General features: G+C 36.7%; 1 protein-coding gene across 2 annotated transcripts in view; it reads left to right on the top strand.

Annotated features, from left to right (window-relative positions):
- The window catches only part of PLEKHM3 (pleckstrin homology domain containing M3), a 177,876-nt gene that overhangs the window by 135,367 nt on the left and 21,525 nt on the right, over window positions 1-20,984 (top strand). The window contains exon 8 of one of the 2 annotated variants that reach the window (XR_014018029.1): window positions 15,411-15,461. Coding sequence is in view for 1 of the 2 variants with exons in the window: in XM_081261430.1 (XP_081117556.1) it covers window positions 15,411-15,568 (158 nt within the window). In the remaining variant the exon portion in view is untranslated. Of the gene's footprint in view, window positions 1-15,410; window positions 15,569-20,984 lie in introns of those variants that run through there. The other variant, XM_081261430.1, reaches the window with a different exon arrangement.

The raw sequence follows: 20,984 nt of genomic DNA, 5'->3' as shown, positions 1-20,984 counted from the left end.
CTTTCTTTTTCTTTTTTTATTTTGAGACAGAGTCTTGCTAAGTTGTCCAGGCTGGCTTTGAACTTGTGATCTGCCTGCCTCAGCCACCCAAGTAGCTGGGATTACAGGCATGTGCCACTGCACCCATCCAGTTTTAGCTATTTTAAGACAAAGGTTGAATGTACTTAGACCTAAAATAGAAATGTGACAAAAGCCATTTCTCCTTAACAAGTAATCTGTTTAGACTTGTGGATGGTGGCTGAGCAAGAGTAGGCAAACTGAGGACCCATGTCAAATTTGCCTTGGGAATGAAGTGACATTTCAGCCAGGTGTGAGAGGAATTGTGGTTGAATGGGAAGAATCAAGCACTGAGATCAGATGGGCCTGTCCAACTCCAGTTAGGATGCATATTGACCCTCTGACCATAAAATCCCTAATCTTTCCTTTTTTTTAATTTGTACATTATAATTTTACATGACAGTGGGATTTGTTGTGATATATTCATACATGCACATAACATAAATTGATCTATTTAATTCCCCTGCACTTCCCTTTTCTCTCCTCTCCTCCCTTCCCCTGATGCTCATTCTCTACTCCACTAGTCTCCAATTTTCATGAAATTCCTTTTTTGCCTTTTTTCTCTCTAGCTTCCACATATGAGAGAAAAACATATGACCCTAATTGTTCTATGTCTCAGTTTACTTATCCATAATACTAGTATAATTGTACTTATTGTGGAAAGTCACAGTAAGAGTTTGGGGGAAAAAACTACAGAAAGCACTGAGAGCTCATATATGATAATAGCAATAAATGATAGTTGTTACAATCATATCTTTTCTAGGCAATAATCAGGCATCATGAGAACAGAAAATGGAGGCATGGTAGATAAAGATTGAAAAATAGCTGTACCGAGGACATAAGGCATGTGAAGAAGTTGGCACCTCATCCTATAGGGGTAGAAGACTTAAGGGATTTTTCATTAAAAAAATGCCAGCTCAAGACACTAAAGCATAGTAATTAGGGCTTGGCCTCTGTGGGATACATTTCCCTACTGCACACTTCCAAGCTCAGTGACCTTGGATATATAATGTAACCCTGCTAAGCTTCACTTTTATCTACACATTGGTAATGATAGACACTGACATTTTAGGAATTTTATGAATGATAGTAATAATTTTTATTATTTATTTAATGCTCACTTAATGCTGCTAATGTTCTAAGCATTTTGTACATATTATCTTAAAGTGGATAATGAATTAAAAGTTTAGGATAGTGATTGGCACCTATTCAATAGTCTATTACTGCTATGGGGATGGTGGCGTTGCTGATATTATTATTATTATTATTATTATTATTATTATTATTATTATTATTATTATTCCTCCTCTTCCTCTTACTGTGTGATCAAATCTATATTTTATTAAGATTTTTCTGGTAACAGCATAGAGAATGGGTTGGAGTGATTGAAACTAGAGACCAAGGAAACAGATAGAAAAGTTTTACATGCACATCTTATAATTAATTCATTGAGATGTATCCTTAAGATTCGTGCACTTGGGCTGCGGGTATAGCTCAGTGGTAGAGCACTTGCCTAGCATATGTGAGGCCTGTGTTTAAACCCAATCACTGAAAGGTGGTGGGGGTGAAGGAGGAAAATGTGCACTTTAACTTAAATAAGAAGTAACCAATGAATGTTTTCTCCTCGTTTACATAAGCTAGTCCACAACTAACTGCTTGGGGTTTCAGTTAGCTAAGCTCTTCACTAAAGAAGAGCTTAGTAAAATCTTTCTTCAGTTACCCACACTGAAAGGGTACAGGGAACACAAGGAACACTGAAACCTCTACAACTCATACAAAATGCTGTCCTGATTGAGAGATTACCCTTTGCTAGAGCTACCAACAGTAGCTAATGAACCTGAATGACAACCATCTCTCCTGGCCCTGTGCAGAGGTGCTCAAGGGGTAACAGACAGACACTTGGAACTGTCTAAGGACATTAGGTGCTAGACTGAGTCACAGACTGTCCACCCCTAATTGGCTACCCACTGGCTTCCTTCCTAAATAGGACCCTTTTCTATTTAGATTTTACCAAACCTCTGAACATGTCCCAGGTGGGAATGATATTCAAAATGCTTTTCACTTTGAACCTTATCTTATCTTTGTATGTCCCCCTGTTGTAAAACCAAAGTTTTCATTTCTTTCTTCAGGCAAAGTCTAGTGCAAGCCAGTCTGTACATTGACTTATTCTTGGATTAACATCAGACTAAGTGGTAAAACTTAGTTTGGAATCAGGTAACGTACTTCCCCTGCACAGAAATATTGTAACCTCTCAATGGAGGGGAAATGAATTTCAAAATCTAATACCAATACGGTTTCTCCTCCTTTTACTATTCATTGAAAAACATAGTCTGAAACTGGTACAACTTATCAGACCAACCAGGTGATCTAGATCAAGTAATATGCTTGAGGCCATGGAGCCACTGAGAATAGGTCCTCTCTGACTAGGGCAAGAAGGAAAAAACACTGGCCCAACAGAGCTGGGTCTTAGCTGGTAGAAGACATTTTTTAAATATTTAAGTGAATTATTAGAAAACACAATATTCATCCCAGCCGATTGCTTACTTACTAACTCCCAGTCTAGTATTTAGAAAGATAAGATTAAATGTCTAGAATTCAGTGATAATTATGTAAACAAATCCAACTTTAAATTGCCTGGTATTAGATATGACTGTTGATGCTTTGCATTTCTTATATGTCATTCTAATTGAATAGGCAATGTTAACTTCCAAACTTGAAAAACTCATAAGTAAAAAAACTAATAAGGAAGGCAGGTCTCCTTAGATACAAGCATCAGGACTGATGTAATCATGACGGATTTGCTGAAAGAAAATTTTGTGAAAATAAATGTTATTAGGAAAAAGTGAAAACATAGGTTATAAGAGAACAAAAATGAAGGTTTTTTTTAACATTTTTATAATGTTTACATATGTGCAATGCAAATTATATATTTCTACAGTCATGCTTTGTAGAGCTGTCATTGTGTATTTTACAATTTGAACACTTCTTATTATAAAAGTGACAATTGATATTTGTTATTTAAAAATTAAATACAGAAGAGTGTGTGTGTGCGCGCGTGCGTGCGTGTGTGCATGTGTGGTTTTTGGTACTTCACACATGCTAGGCAAACACTCAACCACTGAGCTACAGCCCTAACCCCAGAATTACATATTTTTCCAGAATTATATTTTTATAGTCTGTTCTCTCTCCTACATCTCATTCTACAGAGGTAGTTTTTTTTTTTTTTTGTAGCCATTTTATGTCTCTCCAGACAGTTCTTAACATTTACAAATACTGATTTTTGGTGGAATTAAACTTTACTACCTTCTCTGACTTGACCTTTCTACTTAACAATATACTGTGGACATTTGGCATATATACACATTCAGTACACAGAAAAATTCACCTCATTCTTTTTATCAGCTATATAGTATAGAGTTAATTTATATGTAAGGTGACTTAGGTTTAGTTGGATAAGTTAAGTTTGGTAACTTAAACCTCTGGGTTCATTTTAACCTCTTGCAGGTTTACCCAGTGCCTTTGTTAGGAGCTATACTGCTGTGAATACCTCCACATCTCCCTGTGTGCTATGTGACTGTGTCTAGTGTTAATTCATTAAACTAAGACTGCAAGGTCAAAGGGTATGCTTGCTTTGCAGTTTGATAGACACTGCCAGTTTCTTTCTGAAAAGGTGGAACTAGTTTTGTACTTCCCCTGAGTATCTTGACAGTATCTTTTCCTGTACTTATATTACTTTTGTATATTAATATTTTGAATTTTAGCCTATTTAATAAAAATAACTTAATATGGTTGTTTTAATTTCAATTTTTCCATAGTAAGTGGGTTAAAAAAATACTTCTGTAGAATGAGATGCAGGAGACAGAACAGACTTTAAAAATATAATTCTTGGAAAAATATGTAATTCTGAGGTTGGGGTTGTAGCTCAGTGGTAGAGTGCTCGCCTAGTATATGTGAAGTACCACAAACATATGCACACACCACACACACACACACACACACACACACTTCTGTATTTAATTTTTAAATAACAAATATCAATTGTCACTTTTATAAGTGTTCAAATTGTATAATATACAATGACAGCTCTACAAAGCATGATTGTAGAAATATATAATTTACATTGCACATACCACTATCGAATCTTTTTTATATTGCTATCAGATTTGTAATTGTTGTGAATTACCTATGTAGCCTGTTTTAAAATATTATTGTTGGTCTTTTTCTTATTAATTTGAAAGAGCGCTTTGTATATTAATGAAATTAGCACTTCATATAAATAGGAAAAATAGCCATTTTTTATCATTGTATGCTGTAAGTTGTCTTTACTAATTTTTACTTCATATTCACATTTATCACTCATGTAGCTTCTATTATTATAAAATGTCTATTTCTCATAAATGTTTTTCTAATATTTTATCTACTTTTTAATTTAAAAATACCTATATGACTTTCTATTTGTAAAGAAATCTTCAGTTAATTAGGAATTACAATTTTTATGACACAAATAAGGAATTCAGCTTTAGTTTTTCCCTGATGGGTAACCAGTTGCCCCAATAACATTTATTAAATAATGTGTCTGTACTCACTTTATTGTACACAAAATTCCTACATATTTGAATCTATATCCTGGGTTATACACATGCCCAGATATAGGAACACCCATAGCACTCCAGATACTAGTTTAGAAAAACAAGATTGTGGAATCATAACCAGCGCTGTGTTGTGAGTGGTGTTTACGACTTGTTAACACCTTCAGGCAAAGAATAAAGATGACCAACAGTCTTAGGCAATGGAATGCAAGCTAATAAGAGCACCTATTTCAGTTTATGTGCAGGGTTTGCTTTTCTTCATCAGTGACCTGGCAGTTTCTCAGACCATAGCCTTCTAGCCTGGAATTCACTTTAGCTTCTCACTTAATCTCAGTCAAAGCTGTCCCCATAAAAGCTGTTAAGTACTAATAATGTTGAGTGCTTATATTGTACTTTTCATCCCCAAAGTGCTATCTAAACATTGACTAATTAAATGCATTGATGAGAGGAAGAGATTTTCAGAGGAAAACTGATACCTGGTTGCACACCTGTGAGGGGATGATACCTAAAAGGCCTTACTTCCCTCTTTGAATGGCACTCAGCAAGCAAGGGAATAAAAAGCTGGTGACATTATTTCACTTCTGTTAAAAATTTCCTGGGGTATCTTCTAATTAGTCTGGTTAAACTCACCTTTTATCTGTCTCCCCAGATATTCCCTTTCTACATTCCTAGGGCTATTCAACAACTTCTTTTGATGTTTTCTCTGTTCATTAATCATAAAATCATAGAATGTTCAAACTGAAAGGGATCCTTATTGATCAGTTAGTTTTGAATGACTTAGCACAATCACTTTATTTTGTAAATGAGGAAACCAAGGCATGAAGAAGTTATGTGACCTACAAGAAAGGTCATATTAAAAAAAAAGAAAAGAAAAAAGAAAGGGTCATACAGCTTTACTCAGGACATGACTGAGAATAGAAACCAAGATTTCTTTCTCTCTGTCTCTTTTTTTTTTTTTTTTTTTTTTTTTTTTTTGTACTAGGGATTTGACTCACGGATGCTTTATCACTGAGCTATAGCCCCTTTTCATTTTTTATTTTGAAACAGGGTCTTACAAATTGATGAGGCTAGCCTCAAATTTGCAGTCCCCCTGCCTCAGCCTCTGGAATCAATGAAATTGCAGGCATGTGCCACTGCACCCATCAGAAACCAAGATTTCTAACTCCCATTTCAAATCTCAGTTGGCTGCATCCTTTTTTATCTCTCTTCAGGAGCATCTGTATATTCTTTCTCTGGTCTTCATAACTTCTTTCCCTACAGCTCCTTCCCTTCTTTGCTTTTGATCTTCATGTTTCCTAACTCTTATGGTTCATTCCCTTATAGGATCAGTGTTGCTTTTGTTTTTCTTCTATTCTCTGTCTATTTAAAAGCAGGTTCTGTAAAGATGTCTCACCTTGGCCACCACTGAAGTCCTGTCTGAGAAGCTATCTTTCTTCAGTTTCTCCCATATTCATGTATATGCAGAGTTGCTTTCTTTTGCCTTGTTTTTTCCAACTAGTTGCATCTCTTTTTAATAAAGTTCCTTCTCCAGTTTTGATAAATACAATAGGATTTAAGTTGATAGCAAGTCTATTTTTTGTCACAAATTTGGGGTTGCTTTATGCACCTCCCAAGTAATTCAACCACTAAGATACTACCTAAGATCATCACTATAGTCAAAAAAATGCACAAGATGTGACCATTTCAGAGAATTCTTATACTATCTTTCTATAAGCCAATGGCGCATCCAGTTCAGATCAAACCTGTGGGGGTACACATGGGCCTGCCTGGGTTGCCCATCCTGTAACAGAGACAGTCTTAGAAATTCTCCATCTTTACATGGTAAGTCAGTAGGCACACAGTGACCTCAGAATTTCTGAATTGATCTCAAACTGGGCTGCACACTGACCCCAGATGCTCTTCGAGTAGGTCCTTCCTAGTAGTGAGGGGCTCTTAAAAGGGAAAGTGAGGGTCTATCACCGACCTGCTGGGCAATCTGAGGCAGCTCCATCACCTCTCTGAGCCTCAGTGTTTTCACACATCAAAAAGGAAATTGAGTTAAGAAACACACTCACACACACCCGCGCACGCGCGCGCACACACACACACACACACACACACACACTTTTGGGGCTTTTTCTCATTTACTAATCAATGAATCAGTAATGCCATAACTAGAGCTAAAATGAATAATAAAGACAAATTCAATTTCTTTCAAATATATACTAATTAACTCAACAGAGAAGCAAAATTCTGATCATCCTTGGGAATTTTGTGGAACTGTCTCAATTTGAATCATTTAAATCTGTTTCCCCATATATAATACATATGCACCTGTATCCGACCATATGAATATGTGAACCACATTATTGTCCTTAGTCTTTGTAGATGCTTCATTAAAGTTCTGTGGAGTTATAGCTTACCTGAGCCACACCCCTTGAGGCACTTAAGTGCAGAAAAACTGAAATAAGTCCCATTCCATGTATTTTTTCTGAATAAGAACTTCACACACTGGCTCCATTTTTGCCATTCTAACCACTGAAAAAATTGAAATTGAAATTCCTTAAACTTTTATCCCTTTAGATAGTTTCCAGTAGGAAACAAAACATAATATGACAGGAATGGTCATGGCCACTCACAAGTCTGCCCTGTTATATTAAACCACATTAGCGTATCACTCAGCTTCCAAAGCCTTAGTAGAAGTTGTCACCTCTACAAGATCAGGTAAGAGCTCATTGCTGACATCACAATCCTCAGCACAGAGCTTGAGTAACCAAAATCTAAGTCCTATTCAGCTGACCCAAAATGGATAGGGTGAAATGGAGAGAAGCTGATTAGAGAAGACATAGCTTATATTTATGTACAAACATTCCCAACATTGAGCTGTGATAAGAAGCTCAAAGGAAAATTATGAGAAAATGGAGTTTGAATCAACTTATTGAAATAGAAAGGCTGGGGTTGTGGCTCAGTGGTAGAGCACTTACCTAGCATGTGTGAGGCACTGGGTTCGATTCTCAGTACTGCATATAAATAAATAAAATAAAATCCATTGACAACTAACAAAATATTTTTTTAAAAAGTAGAAGTGTCTCAACTTTTGGTGGTATGCTTTTTATTTTCTATTTTTAACGATTTGTGAATGGAAGGATTCTACTTTAGAATTGAATGAGGGTACACACGGAGGATATAGTATGCGTGAGGGTTTTCACACTTGAGCAGAATCCATGGGCTCATTTTTCCCAACTTCCCATGAACTCACCTGGCCTTAGTCACTAGACATTACTCTGTCTACCTAATTATGCTGAGAAATGGCACACAGAGACAAACTGCAAGCTTTCATGGTTGTCTAGGTAAGCAAATGTGATTATACTGGAAATTATTTCACAGTGTGTGGCAATATTGGTTCTGCCATTTCATCAAGCTGACATGTTCCTAGTGAGTGCCAGGTGGCTTTGTTCAACATAAATTGAGTCTTTTGGTTAGACTTTTAGAGAAGGAGCCATTTGTCAAGTGCAGCAGCTTCTTCATCTGAGTATTCTCCCCAGTTGTCCAAAATCTTGATGTTACACAATGACTCATTTTGAAATGGAAGGTAACTTGACAAATCAGAGGAAGGGAATTAGCCAATGCATAAAGAAATGTGATGAGAAAGAGCCTTTTCTGTTCTTTTTTTCTGGTCCAAGTTACTAGGGCTCTGTTTCCTTTCCCCTGTAGATTTTGAATTTTGTGGTGGTGCCAAGGGAGTGAAGGTAAACCAACATAAAAGAATCATTTGTGCCCTTTTCCCGAGCCCACAAAGCTCTATTGGCTGCAGACCTCGAACATGACACTGCAATTTCCTGGTGCCACACATGAGTAATAAGCAGCTGTTTCTGAAACTGTGGTTTGGAGAAGGCAGCACTAGGTTATTTTTTAACTTAATTGTAATTTTTGATTGGTGTGCAAGAAAGTAAATCAAATAAAGCCTGTTGTCTTAGTCTGCAAGAAAGCCATAGGCCTCAAATTCCAATGCTGACCATCTTAACCAGAATAGAAAAGGGGGAAAAATGTGTATCCCCAGGCTGGAAGTTCATCCAGGCAGCTTTCGTGGGCTGCCTTTGCACAGGAAGAATAAGCATATTTGGTATATCAGATGACTGGATTGTGGAAGGTGATATTTGACAGTCCCTCGAGTTCTGGAAGTACCTGAAATGATGGAAGAAGATATCAGCTGGATGCTCATTTTGTCTTTGTCCCACAATTGTGATGATATAATTTTAAATTACAAATGGAACGTATATTCTTTAAACACCCAGTCAGTATGACATCTCTGAAATAGTCCTATATGCACATTCCCCAAGTAAATGAATAAAACTGGTACCTTCTTTAGGATAAGAAGTTAAGTTAATGGAAAACAGAAACAAACCCTTTTACTCCAGTTTGGACATTTACCTTTGCTCAAGGAGATAGACAGTTTGGTATGTGGGAAGAGTGGAGGAGGTTGAGAGCAGGGGACAGAGGAGATGGGGTGGGGACTACATGTGTTTTCTGCTAATTACTTTGTTATGATTTTGTTTGTATAGTCATGTACTTTGGGAAAAATAAATGGAGAAATAACATCATCTCAGAGGTCTATTTCTCCATCGCTCATGACCAATCCAGTTAACCAGGCTGGTTAACTAAAACTACCAGCCTTCTAATGCTAAAGATGAAGTATTCTTCCATCATTTGATGGGTTGTTATAAAGTTATATTAACCTGTGACTAATTTGATTACAAACAGGAAAGGAATAAGAAGGACAATTTCCAGGTGTTGCTAAAATGTTATCTTACACTAGTGATTCAAGTCAGGTTTGAGATGTGCTAAGTGTATCCCTCCAGCATTTTGGCCTTGGCCAAAGCATGCTTGTCCAAACTCTGTTCTCTTATTTACATCAATACCAGGGAAATGAATTAGATGGCTTTACCTTAATTTCTACAGATGTCATCCAAACTGTATAACAACTTGATGCCTTTAAAATAATGACAGACGAAGTTCATACTTTCTTTTCTTATTCACTATAAATCTCAAGTGTCTGCAAGGAGAAATGAACAAGTCATAGAAATTTTCTATTTGGATTATTAGTAATAAGCCATTATTTATTGACCACTTGCTCTAAGTCAGACACTGTGTTTGGTGTTTTCAGTACATTGAATCTGATCCTTCCCTTGCTCCTGCAAGGTGGATGTTATCCTAGTTTTTCAGTTGACAAAACTGAAGCCCAAAGAGGTTAAATAACTTCCCTAAGTCTCACAGCTGGAAAATTGATGAACTAGAATTTGTACTGAAATCAGCTTGCTTATTCCACTTGCCTCCATTGCTTCCCAGAGACAACCAAGTTCTGATGGGGTGGTGAAAGATCTTTAATGTCAGCCTCTTTAGGAGACTTATTTAATGAGTCAAACTATCATGCACTGGAAAATACACCTAAGTTGTTGAGAAGCCTAAACTGACCTATGATTATGTCTATGCCTTTAAAAAAAAAAGAAAGAAAGAAAAAACAGGTTTTGGCCAGTTTTATTAAGGAGGTAGTTTATTTTGCCCTGCTCAGTCCTGGCTTGTTCTCAGTGATATTAGAATCCCCGGGGTCAAACCTAGCATGGATACCTAATCAGAAGGATCCCCCCACCACCATTCTGGCTATAGTGGACTGCTGTCACTCTGGTAAGCTTAGGGTGGACAGAGCTGTGTCCACCTTCTGACCTTTCTCATAGCTGTGTTCTTGGCCAGAAGATCCTGTTGGACTTTGCCCCACCCATTGTCAATTTCCAGATCCAATGGCATACTGGAAGCTCTTTTCTATTCTTCATTCTCAGTTGGAACCTGATGGTATTAGTCTCCTTGAACTTTGGTCTTATTTGAAGCTGCCCTCTTGCTAGGGGTAGCTCTTCATCAGCACTTAACCTTAAGGTTAGGAAGTTGGCATGAATAGTACAAGGTTATTAGCAGTGGAGGGGAAGCTGTGGAAGAAATGACAATTGATTTATTTTTGAGGATTCAACCAAAATAAAGATATACCTTATTTAAAAACAAAACCAAGGAAATAACATACCTGAGCCCACTTTTCATAATGATGAAACTTCTAGACCAGAAACCAAAATAACTGGATTCTATTCCTAATGCCACCAATAGTCATATTCAGAGACAAGATTTAAGCCTTTTAAATATCTTATCCCTGGAAAATTATGACATTTTCCTTTCTATAATATTAAAGGAATGTTTGTAATTTCTAAAATAAATTTAAGAATATTACCTCAGTTTTCTGGAGAAAGAAAATATTCCAGCAACTTTAGCCATGTGGAACCCGGCCACCAACTTAAGCTGACAAATAAGAAAAAGCAATCCTAAAGCAGATCACTTATTTAGGAATCCTTTTTGCTTCTTCATAAGTGATCTGCCACCTGGTCCAGGCACTGTTTATGCTTCTCCCTAAACCATATAACACAGTGACTGAAAATGCTATGACACAAAGATAACCCCAAAATATGACTGCCAACAGCTAAGGGAAGGGACAGAAATGCATTCTGGGTTAGTCAACGAGAACTGACAGGGAGGGACTCTTTCCCTTCAAGCAATTTACTTTCCTTTAGTTGCCCCATGTAAATGGTCAAAAATCATTATTTTTGTATGGTCAATATGATTGGATAAGCAAATCACTCACATATTAAATAATAGAACAGAGCACAAAACAGCAAAATTAAATATTTTGATGTGAAAGTAAATAAGGATAAGCATAAAAGGTCCATGGAGCTGAAGTAGCCAACGATAGCTTTTCAGATCAAACCAGAATAGACCTAAGCCATGAAGCCTATGTAAAATTTAAATGAGTTTTAAGAAGTAAAACTGTTAATAGAGGAGATGACATGAATAAGGGCTCGGGAGCAAGAGAAAACATACTTTGTGCAGGAAATTTTGCTTACAACACAAGATGAGTTTTTGAGAAATGGAAAATAAGTTGGGATCAATAGTGTAGAGTCAACTTACGGAGACTCTTGCACGCCATCAAAACATAAATCCCAGTTTTGTGCCATTTATCTTTGTATCAGGTGTTTGAGACATTGTAACTCAGTAAAATTTTATGAAATGAATGTGGAAGAGTTTTTATTAGTGATAAAACAATAATTCACCAAAGCCTTGAGAGAAAAGATGATAGATGAAAGTGATGTATAAAACTAGATTAACTCATTAATCTAGAAATGGGTAATAAAAGGATTGGGTAAGATGGAAAAAAAGAGACTTACAGTGGAAACACTGAAAAGAAACTCAACCACAAAAATACCACATGTTGTATGATTCTATTTATATTAATTAGGCAAATTTATAGAAAAAAGAAAGGGCAGGGAAAGATGGAGAGTAATTACTAATGGGTGTGGGGGTTTAGAAGAAAGTTGGTGAAATGTCTAAACTGATTCTAGTGATACAGCTATGAATAAACTAAAGCAATCAAGTTGTAGGGTTTAGAGAGATTTTTTGTTTTCTGTTTAGGGGAGTGTTTTGTTTGTTTGTTTTATAGTGCTGGGGATCAACCCCAAGGCCTCAAACATGTTAGACAAGTGTTCTACCTTGAGCTACATCCCCAGCCCTGGAATTGTAGATTTTAAATAGTTGAATTGTATGATATGTGAATTATCTGTCTATAAAGCTGTTACTTAAAAGAGGGAGAAGGAATCAATAACGTGGTAAATGACATGATATTTAGTAGAGAAAATGAGTCATTCACAGTAGACTTCATACTTTAAATTTGACTCTCAATGAAATAACAAGAGCAACCACTATCACTATTATTGTTACTTAATATTGTTTTAGAAGCCATAAATCATGCAATATGACATAAAGCTTAAGCAAGAGGCGTAGTATTAAAAAGGGAGGAATCCAATTTTTGTTTTCGTAATACCCAAGGAAAATCACCTAAAAGTGATTACCGTTGATGAAAATGCAGTAATATGGTCATGTATAAGATGAACACAAATGTCAAGATGTTCTAGTATCCCAGCAAAAGCTAATAAAAATATTATTCAAAAGGTTAACCTTGAAAGAACCTAATAATACATGGGAATGGTATGCAAGGAACAAAACTGGTTTTTATTAAGTAATAATAAATGAAGTTTTAATAAAATACAGACATGTAGCAGGTTCTCTGATAGACTTATGAAGATAGAAATCCTCAAGTTAATTTTCAAAAAGCTCATTAAAGTCCCTAGATAGGAAATGGCAGTGTACAGTTGGTGAAATATTTCAAGAGCCTTCAAAATATTCATACACTTTGCCCCAGTGAAGCCTTCTTTCTGGGTAGAGAAAAAGCTTCAGGACAAGATGCTCAGTCTTTTCCTTTATATCCACATGAAAACTCTCATGTCTTCCTCAAGGTCTTCTCTTATCCTCTTTTTATTTGGGGGGTTGGGGGGTTGGGTAGAGTACCAAGAACTGAACTCAGGGGCACTCAACCACTGAGCCACATCCCTAGTGCTATTTTGTATTTTATTTAGAAACAGGGTTTCACTGAGTTGCTTAGCACCTCACTTTCACTGAGGCTGACCTTGAATTTGCGATCCTCCTGCCTCAGCCTTCCGAGCCACTAGGATTACAGGAATGCCCCATTGCGCCCAGCTTCTCTCCTCCTCTTTACTCACTTGATTTCCATACTGTTCAAAATTTTGGTGTCTCTCTTTAAATGAGTCATTAACCTTGGTTGTTTAGAGTGGAGTAAAATAAGAAAACTAAATTCAACTGAAGTATCATTACCACAATTTAGAAATTACTCCATGACACATTGGGAAGTGTTTAATGGTGGTTAAGCATAAGATTTGTTGTGGTTATTTCTTAGAAAGCATGTGTCATGTGTCATAGGAGCATGCCTAAAACTGGAGTTTATCAGAGTCATTGATCCACAAAGAAGAGAAATGAAAGGAGGTCTATCCTCAGCTTCCTAAAGGTTATGGAGGCGAGAATAAGTTGAGTAATGGTGGAAAACACTTGCCTGACTCAAAAATTAGCTAAGATATTTTCTACCCTACTTGTTAAGGAAAATAATTCCACTCTTAAAAAGCTGTAAACTTTATTTTTTTCTGTTCATTTTCTGCATTTTAGTACAAAAATAATGTTGTTAATTAATTGTTTTTAAAAATGCAAAGACATGGGGTGGGGATGTGGCTCAAGCCGTAGCGCGCTTACCTGGCGTGCGCGGGGCGCTGGGTTTGATCCTCAGCACCACATAAAAATAAAATAAAGATGTTGTGTCCACCAAAATCTAAAAAATAAATATTAAAAAATTCTCTCTCTCTCTCTCTCTTTAAAAAAAATGCAAAGACACAACTTTATACAAACTGATTGCTTCTCTGATTTGTTCTGCTGCCCAGAGTTTATCATTGTTTTGGTTATTTGAGAACACTATGGCATCATCCTGATGTTTAAAAACTATCTCAGTTTCTAGCTGCAGTAGAGCTTCATTGTTTTGTAGAAGGCATGATTACCTTCTCTGTTTTTTATTTTTTATTCCCTGTCACTACTACTTAGTCACCTTGACGTTATGATTTCTTGGTGGACATTTCCCTCAGATGTTCTATGTAAAATTATAATTTTAACTATGTATTCAGTTGAAGGAAGGCATCTGGCTATTTCTAAATTAAATCTAATCTTCATTTTTTTCTTATATCAAAATCCACATGTTATGCATTAATGAGAGAAGAGTAAAGGCAGATTTTATCTTGTTGATGTGTGACGTGCTGAAGTCTTTGAAGCCCATCAAGTTAATTCAGTGATGAGGGATCTGATTGACCATGGGTTCCAAACTCACAGGTGTTTGCAGGTGAGGTGACAGTGGAAGAGCAGCATATGCAAGACACCAGGGCCTGTTGGGGGGCTAGGGGAGCAGGCAACCCCTGATCAGAATCAGGTCAGAATTTAGAGTAGTTTTTCAAAAGATGGTTAAAAATCTGTGTTTTTATGAGCAATCTCCCAATTTTTAAATTGACTTTTTTTTTCCTTTAGTGCTGCGGACTGAACCCAGGGCTTCCCACCTGCTAGGCAACTACCACTGGGCTACATCCTTAGCCCTTTTTCTTTTTGTTTTTGCTAATTTGCTCAGGAAGCCTTAAATTTGTGGTCCTCCTGCCTCAGCCTCCCAAGTCAGTGGGATTACTGGCATATGCCACCTCATCCAGCTCCAAATTGGCTCATTATTTTTAAACACTACAGTTTTTGTTTTGTTTTGTTTTTACAGGCTGAAAATGGCCCTCAAACTGCCACATTGCAGCCTCTTTCTATTATTGTACTCACCAGCAGCTAAGGAAACCTGTCTTTCCACATTTGCTTCGTGTTTGAGGGGGAGATGATGATAAAACTACCTCATTGATTTATCAGAGAAAAAGTATTACTAAATATACCATATAAACTTCTACATTCACCTTTTTCCTATATGTTTCCCATCTATTTTAGGAAACCTACCACACTGTTCTTATACCAATACCATAACTGTGAAGTTGGTCTATTCAAGTAGAGTTCCCATCTGTTGGTCCTCAATCCCCTACAACCGCACTATAAAAAAAGAGAATATACAAAAGAAGCTTCAGCATCTTCATTTTCCAGCCTCCAGTGGTTTAAACCCGAGTTCTTTTGGAGCAAAAATACTATGTCTTTTCTTCCTCAAAGTTGCTGAGAAATTATAATTAGAGGTTTTCCTGTTGTGTAAAGGAAAGGAATCCCTTTCCTGTGTCTGTAAGTCTTCTGTTCTCAACAATTTACTTCCCTGTTCCATTTCTCTTTCTGCAGGTGATAGAGGGAAAGCTGGCTCCGTTCTTGGGCAAGGTCATTAAATTTGCCACCTCACACGTGTACAGCTGCAGTCTTTGTAGCCAGAAAGGGTTCATCTGCGAAATCTGTAACAATGGAGAGATCCTCTATCCTTTCGAGGATATTTCTACAAGCAGGTATGAAATATATTATCTTATAAAACACCCCTTACTATGTTTTGCTGTTTTATTTGGTCAGATTCAGCTAACTTTTAGTCAAGTACTACATCTCTCCTCTTATCCGGGATCAGGTTTCCCTTGTTCTTAGAGACAGTTTTTCACCATTTGGTTTTCTGTATTTATTTCCAACCCTGTCTTGGCTACCTTAATCCAGAATAAGATCACAGAGTTGCAAAGAAACATCACCTAAGTCTGTCTTTATTATATAATGAAGAGTATTCAGATTCAGATATAGAATGAAGACTGGGGATGGAGAATCCTCTCCACCTTTTCAGGGTAGAAGTTGCCCTCACAGAGGAAGACCAAAACTGGATCAACTGCTACAAATACAACCACTGAGGACCCTGGTGAACATGCCTGCTCACCACATGCTTTTCTCCACAGATGCGCTGCAGTGTGGTGATGAAAGTTTTAGGACCCAAAGGAGAGAAAAGTGGGAGTTTTGTGGGATTATTTTTCTAACCAAAGTAATACTGGGGCATCAGCACATCCATTGATTGATGGATGATTTTTTTTTTCCTCCACTAACTGGAGGTCAGGGTTTTTATTACTGCTTTTCCTGAATCACAAAATGATACATATCACTTTTCCTTTCATTCCCAAAGCATAATAGAAATACACACTGTTTGTGTGTGTGTGCACTGGCTTCTTTGGCCATGAATGTCATGGCTCATTTCCCACCCTGCAAGGCTCACTTACATTGTGGTTCAGAACAGAAGGAGAGGCAGACAGCCAGGGAAAGCTGAAGCATGTAGAGTAGAGCTAAGATGGTAAGAGTTGATTCAGCCCTTTTGGCTTCCTTTTTAAACCCAAAGACTATTTGTAAACATTCAGGAACTTGGGTTACCCCACACATGGGAAAATGGACACATAAACATATAGGAACATACATGTATACACACACACACATACTCACACACTTACACAGATACACAGAGTTCAGCCTCCAATACTTAATACAGAGTTCAGCCTCCAATACTGTAGTTCATAGTCTAGAGTTTAGATGCCTTTTTAAAATGTACACCGCACAGCCCTTCATGGGGCTGAGGAGGGATAACTAGGTGAAACATATTTTTAGGGCAGTGAAACTACTTTGTATGATACTATAGTGGTACATACATGACCTTATATTTTGTCAGAACCCAAAGAACTGTACAACACAGAGTGAACCTTTATTTAGACTGTGGAATTTAGTTAATAATGATATATCATATTGGTGCATTAATTGTAACAATTTTACCACACTACTATAGAAATGGAAGATGTTAAAATGAGGGGAAGGAAGGTGGGGGTATATAATGTGGCAAAACTGTATCTGTAAAATATGTGAATCTAAACTTTTCTATCAAAATTTTTAAAAATATGTCCATATGAATTTTTTACTGTAAGATCAAAGCTGAGCAGACAGTTTTAAATAAAACTTCACTGGAACAATGTTAGATTTGCAAAAAGAGCACAGAGAGTTTTCCTATACCACATACACAGTTTCCCCTATTAATAATATCTTACACTATTGTGGACACATGTTACAATTAATGAACCAATATTTTTATATTAATAGCTAAAGTCATAGTTTTTTTTTTTAAGACTTCCTTAGTTTTTACCTAATATCCTTTTTCTGTTTCAGGATACTACATTTAGTTGTCACATCTACTTACTTTCCTCTTGGCTATGATAATTTCTCAGGTTTTACTTATTTTTGATGTCATTGATAGTTTTGAGGCATACTAGTTAAGTATTTTATAGAATCCCTCTGTTGGCGTATGTCTGATATTTTTCTTAAAGTTAGATTGGGTTTTATGGGTTTGGAAAGGAAAACCACAGAGGTAAAGTGCCATTTTCATGACATCATGTCAGTGGTTCATACTATCAACATGACTGATCCCTGCAGTATTTGCTCCAGGTTTCTCCACTGTGAAGTTCTTTCCCTTCCCCTTTTCTCCATACTGTACTCTTTGGAAAGAAGTCACTGTGTACAGCCCGCACTTTAGTGGGGAATTATGTTCCATGCTCTTGGGATCAGAGCAGATACAAAATTATTTGGAATTCTTATGCATGGGAAATTTGTCTCTTCTTTCTCATTTATTTTTAAATTGTTTATTCTTATCAGTATGGACTCAGGCACAGTTTTTTTCTTTAATTTAGATTATTCAGTAATTCTTTATTGCTCAGACTATTCCACCAGCTTTGGCCATTCACACTCTAAGTTGGCTCCTGTGTCTCTTTGACAGATTCATCATGGGGTTTTTGTTTAGAATGCATTTTTGTTTATTTGAGGTTTCTTTTGTTGTTTTTATGTAGAATTTTCTTATTTTCTGGCACTACCCTGTTCTAGGTTCATGCTCATCTCTTGTGTTTCTTGCCCTGGTCCAAAATGCAGCCAACTATCCAAGGAGACCTGGTTCCTTTTATTGGAGAATGACTGTAGAAAGAAGATCTGAGCATGGGATTTCACACATATTTTTAAACTCCTCAGTCCCAAAACTTGTCCCTTGACTGGGGCAGAGGTGCTACTCTCTATCTCCTATAAGTCTTTGTTTGTTTAAATTCCAGAATATGTATCTTCAAAGACTTTATGTGATTATAAGTCACCACCAGAAGAAAGAATCACTTTTCAAAGTTAGCTGTGGCTGTAGTTAGAGGTACTGGATTCTCACCAAAATAACCAGATTATCATGCCTCTGGGCTCATAGGGATCTTTACCCAGTGGGAGAGAATATATATGAATTTAAAATCTTGCTTCTCCCTTGGCCATCACAGTTCCTTAAGCTTGCAAAAAATATCTGAGTCAGAAGTAGCTCTGACCAGCTTCCCTGGAATTCCAGTTTGGTAATACTTTTCAAATTAAGCTTCCTCTTGGTATTCAGTTTCCAGTTAAATGCTAGGAGAAGTTTATATAGGTCTATGGGAAAAAGCAAAAGGAAATATTAATAAAAGATTTACTAAAGGAAACCTTTATAAAAATACCAAGTTGCTGATTAAAAAATAAGTCCATAAAGATATAGCAACTAAATTATTGTGATAAATAAAATTGAATAGTGGGTTAAATTTTAAAATTTGTGTATAACTGAAAATTTTATGAATGAAGTAATGATTATTCTGAGATTTGACTCAGAATAATCTGATGATGGGTAAGGGGGAATGGATGTAGCTGAAAGAGGTTGCCATAAATCTATAATTATTAAAACTAGATGATATGTACACAGGAATTTACCATGCTATTCTATTTTTTAACATATTTGAATTTTTCCCTATTAAAGCATGTTTTTAAATCTGTATGTAAAAATCTTAGGAATGAGGTAATGAATTTGTTACCATATGTCCTTGACCATATGCTAAATTCAATACCTCCATGGCCTCAGAAATATTCTTAATATCCTTTTAGATCTAAATATCATTTGAATAGCATAATTACATCTGGGTAAAAAGCATTTCACAAGTATTAGTACTATGTGTTCTTTTAATAAATGATTTATCAAACGTATTATGTGTGAGCATTGGTCCAGGTGCTGGAGACACAGTGGGCATGCACACTCCTTGCTCACAAATAGTTTGCAGTCTAGGGAGGGACAGATAGATGAGCCATCAGCAGTTCTGTGAAAGTATGGCTGGAGCACAGAGGGAAGTGGGCCTGCAGCTCTAAGAAGGGCTCATTGTCCATGAGTGAAGTGCATCATAGGTAAGAAAGAACAGGTTCCAGAATTTCAAACAAATTTAAGGAGCTTTAGTTGAGGTCTAAAACACTGATATAAGTACTGCCCCAAGATATAAGGCCAAAACATGATCCCAAATACATCTGACTCTAAAATCTGTTTTTTCCATTATATGTCATTGCTTCCACTCTACTTGTGGCCTCCAAACCTTTTTGCAGCACACCCGCTAAAATTAATTTGAAAAAATTATGTGCCTCTGTCTTGAAAGTAGCCTCCAATAAAAGTGTTCATTTGAACTGTCCCTTCGTTTGCTCCCTTGGGACTTTTTGTATTTGGAGCAGACTCTAACCAGCCATGGTTAGATTGGGATGGAAAAAGAAATGCCTTTCTTTTGTTAAATGGAGGAAGGACTTTTGTGACAGAGAGGATGGCCGAGCTCTCACCTCCTGCACATCCCTAGGAAGCCCAGTTGGCTATGGAAGCTGAGGATCCCTGACTGTAACCCTATTTGTTGCTCCACACCAGCCTCCCCTAGAAGATAATGCTAGGAGTTTTACCTTGTGATATCTTTCTTCTCAAACACAAAAAATTACCTCTGTTTAGCCTTAATAAGAAAAATCTCAAATCCAAATTGCAAGATTTTAAATACAATAGGAAGATCCTGAGTTGCAAGACTGTTTCACTTAATCCTAATCCAGCTTTTACCCTCTAAAGAAGGACAAGGAAAACACAGGGATAGGAGAGATAAACATTTCCTTACAACAACTAAATCCCACATCCTAAAGAAATAGGAAAAGCAGCACATGCCCTCCTTGAGAATAAGAAATAAGGGATCTAACTTTTATGAATTAAAATCATAAGAACAGACTGATACTGCCCTAAGTTATAAAAGAAAACAATGAAATGCAAGCAAAGAAGTCACATAAATCCACAAAGTGACCCAGGATTTAGGCTTTTTATTATTTTTTTAAGTCCTTAAATTGCCTCCTCCACAGCTTTCTTTGCAACATCTCTGTATATCAGTAATCTTCTCTTGTTATTAAGAACACCTTCCTGATGTTGCTAAGGAGTCCATCCTGCTTTCAGTATTTCTATGAAGGTGCCATCCCTGAATCTTGAAATGCTTCAAGTACATAAACCCTTCATCTTAAACCACTCAGCATGTATCTTAACATGGGACTTGCAAGATCAGCAGCCATCATAAATCAGTTCCATCCTTTCTGTCCTGACCCATTTGGCTTTGTTGATTTCTTCATATGACATACAAGTTGTCCACAGTTCAGAAAACATTGCACTTTAAGGCGTATGACCTTATAACCTTTGGGATTGTATTCAAATGGAGGTTTCCTATAAAATTTTGCTTAACATTGAGCTTGGTATCTTTTGTATAGTAAGCATTCCATAACCATTTATAATGTGGTTCAGCTCATTCAAGTATATCTAAATTCATCATTTTAAATAAACTAATTAACTAAGGGAATTTCAAATATTCCTAAAGACAGAGAAGCATAGCAAAAGCCTGAAGTAACATTGCAGCTTAACAAATAAGGTTGGAGCAACTGACTTACCACTTAAGATATTTCTCTGGCTGGAGCATCGGCCTCCCCTAGTCAGACTAGCAATATTCGCTTACCCTTGGAATGGCATTAGAGGTGGGGTTCTTCCTGTGTGTTAGAGGGGCATCTGCAGTTCAGAGGTTACTCTTGTAAAAAGGTTTGTTG

The sequence above is a fragment of the Spermophilus citellus genome (genome assembly GCF_964194105.1).
Source record: "Spermophilus citellus genome assembly, chromosome: 11".
Classification (NCBI taxonomy): Eukaryota; Metazoa; Chordata; class Mammalia; order Rodentia; family Sciuridae; genus Spermophilus; species Spermophilus citellus.
This window is presented reverse-complemented; position numbering and strand designations above follow the sequence as displayed.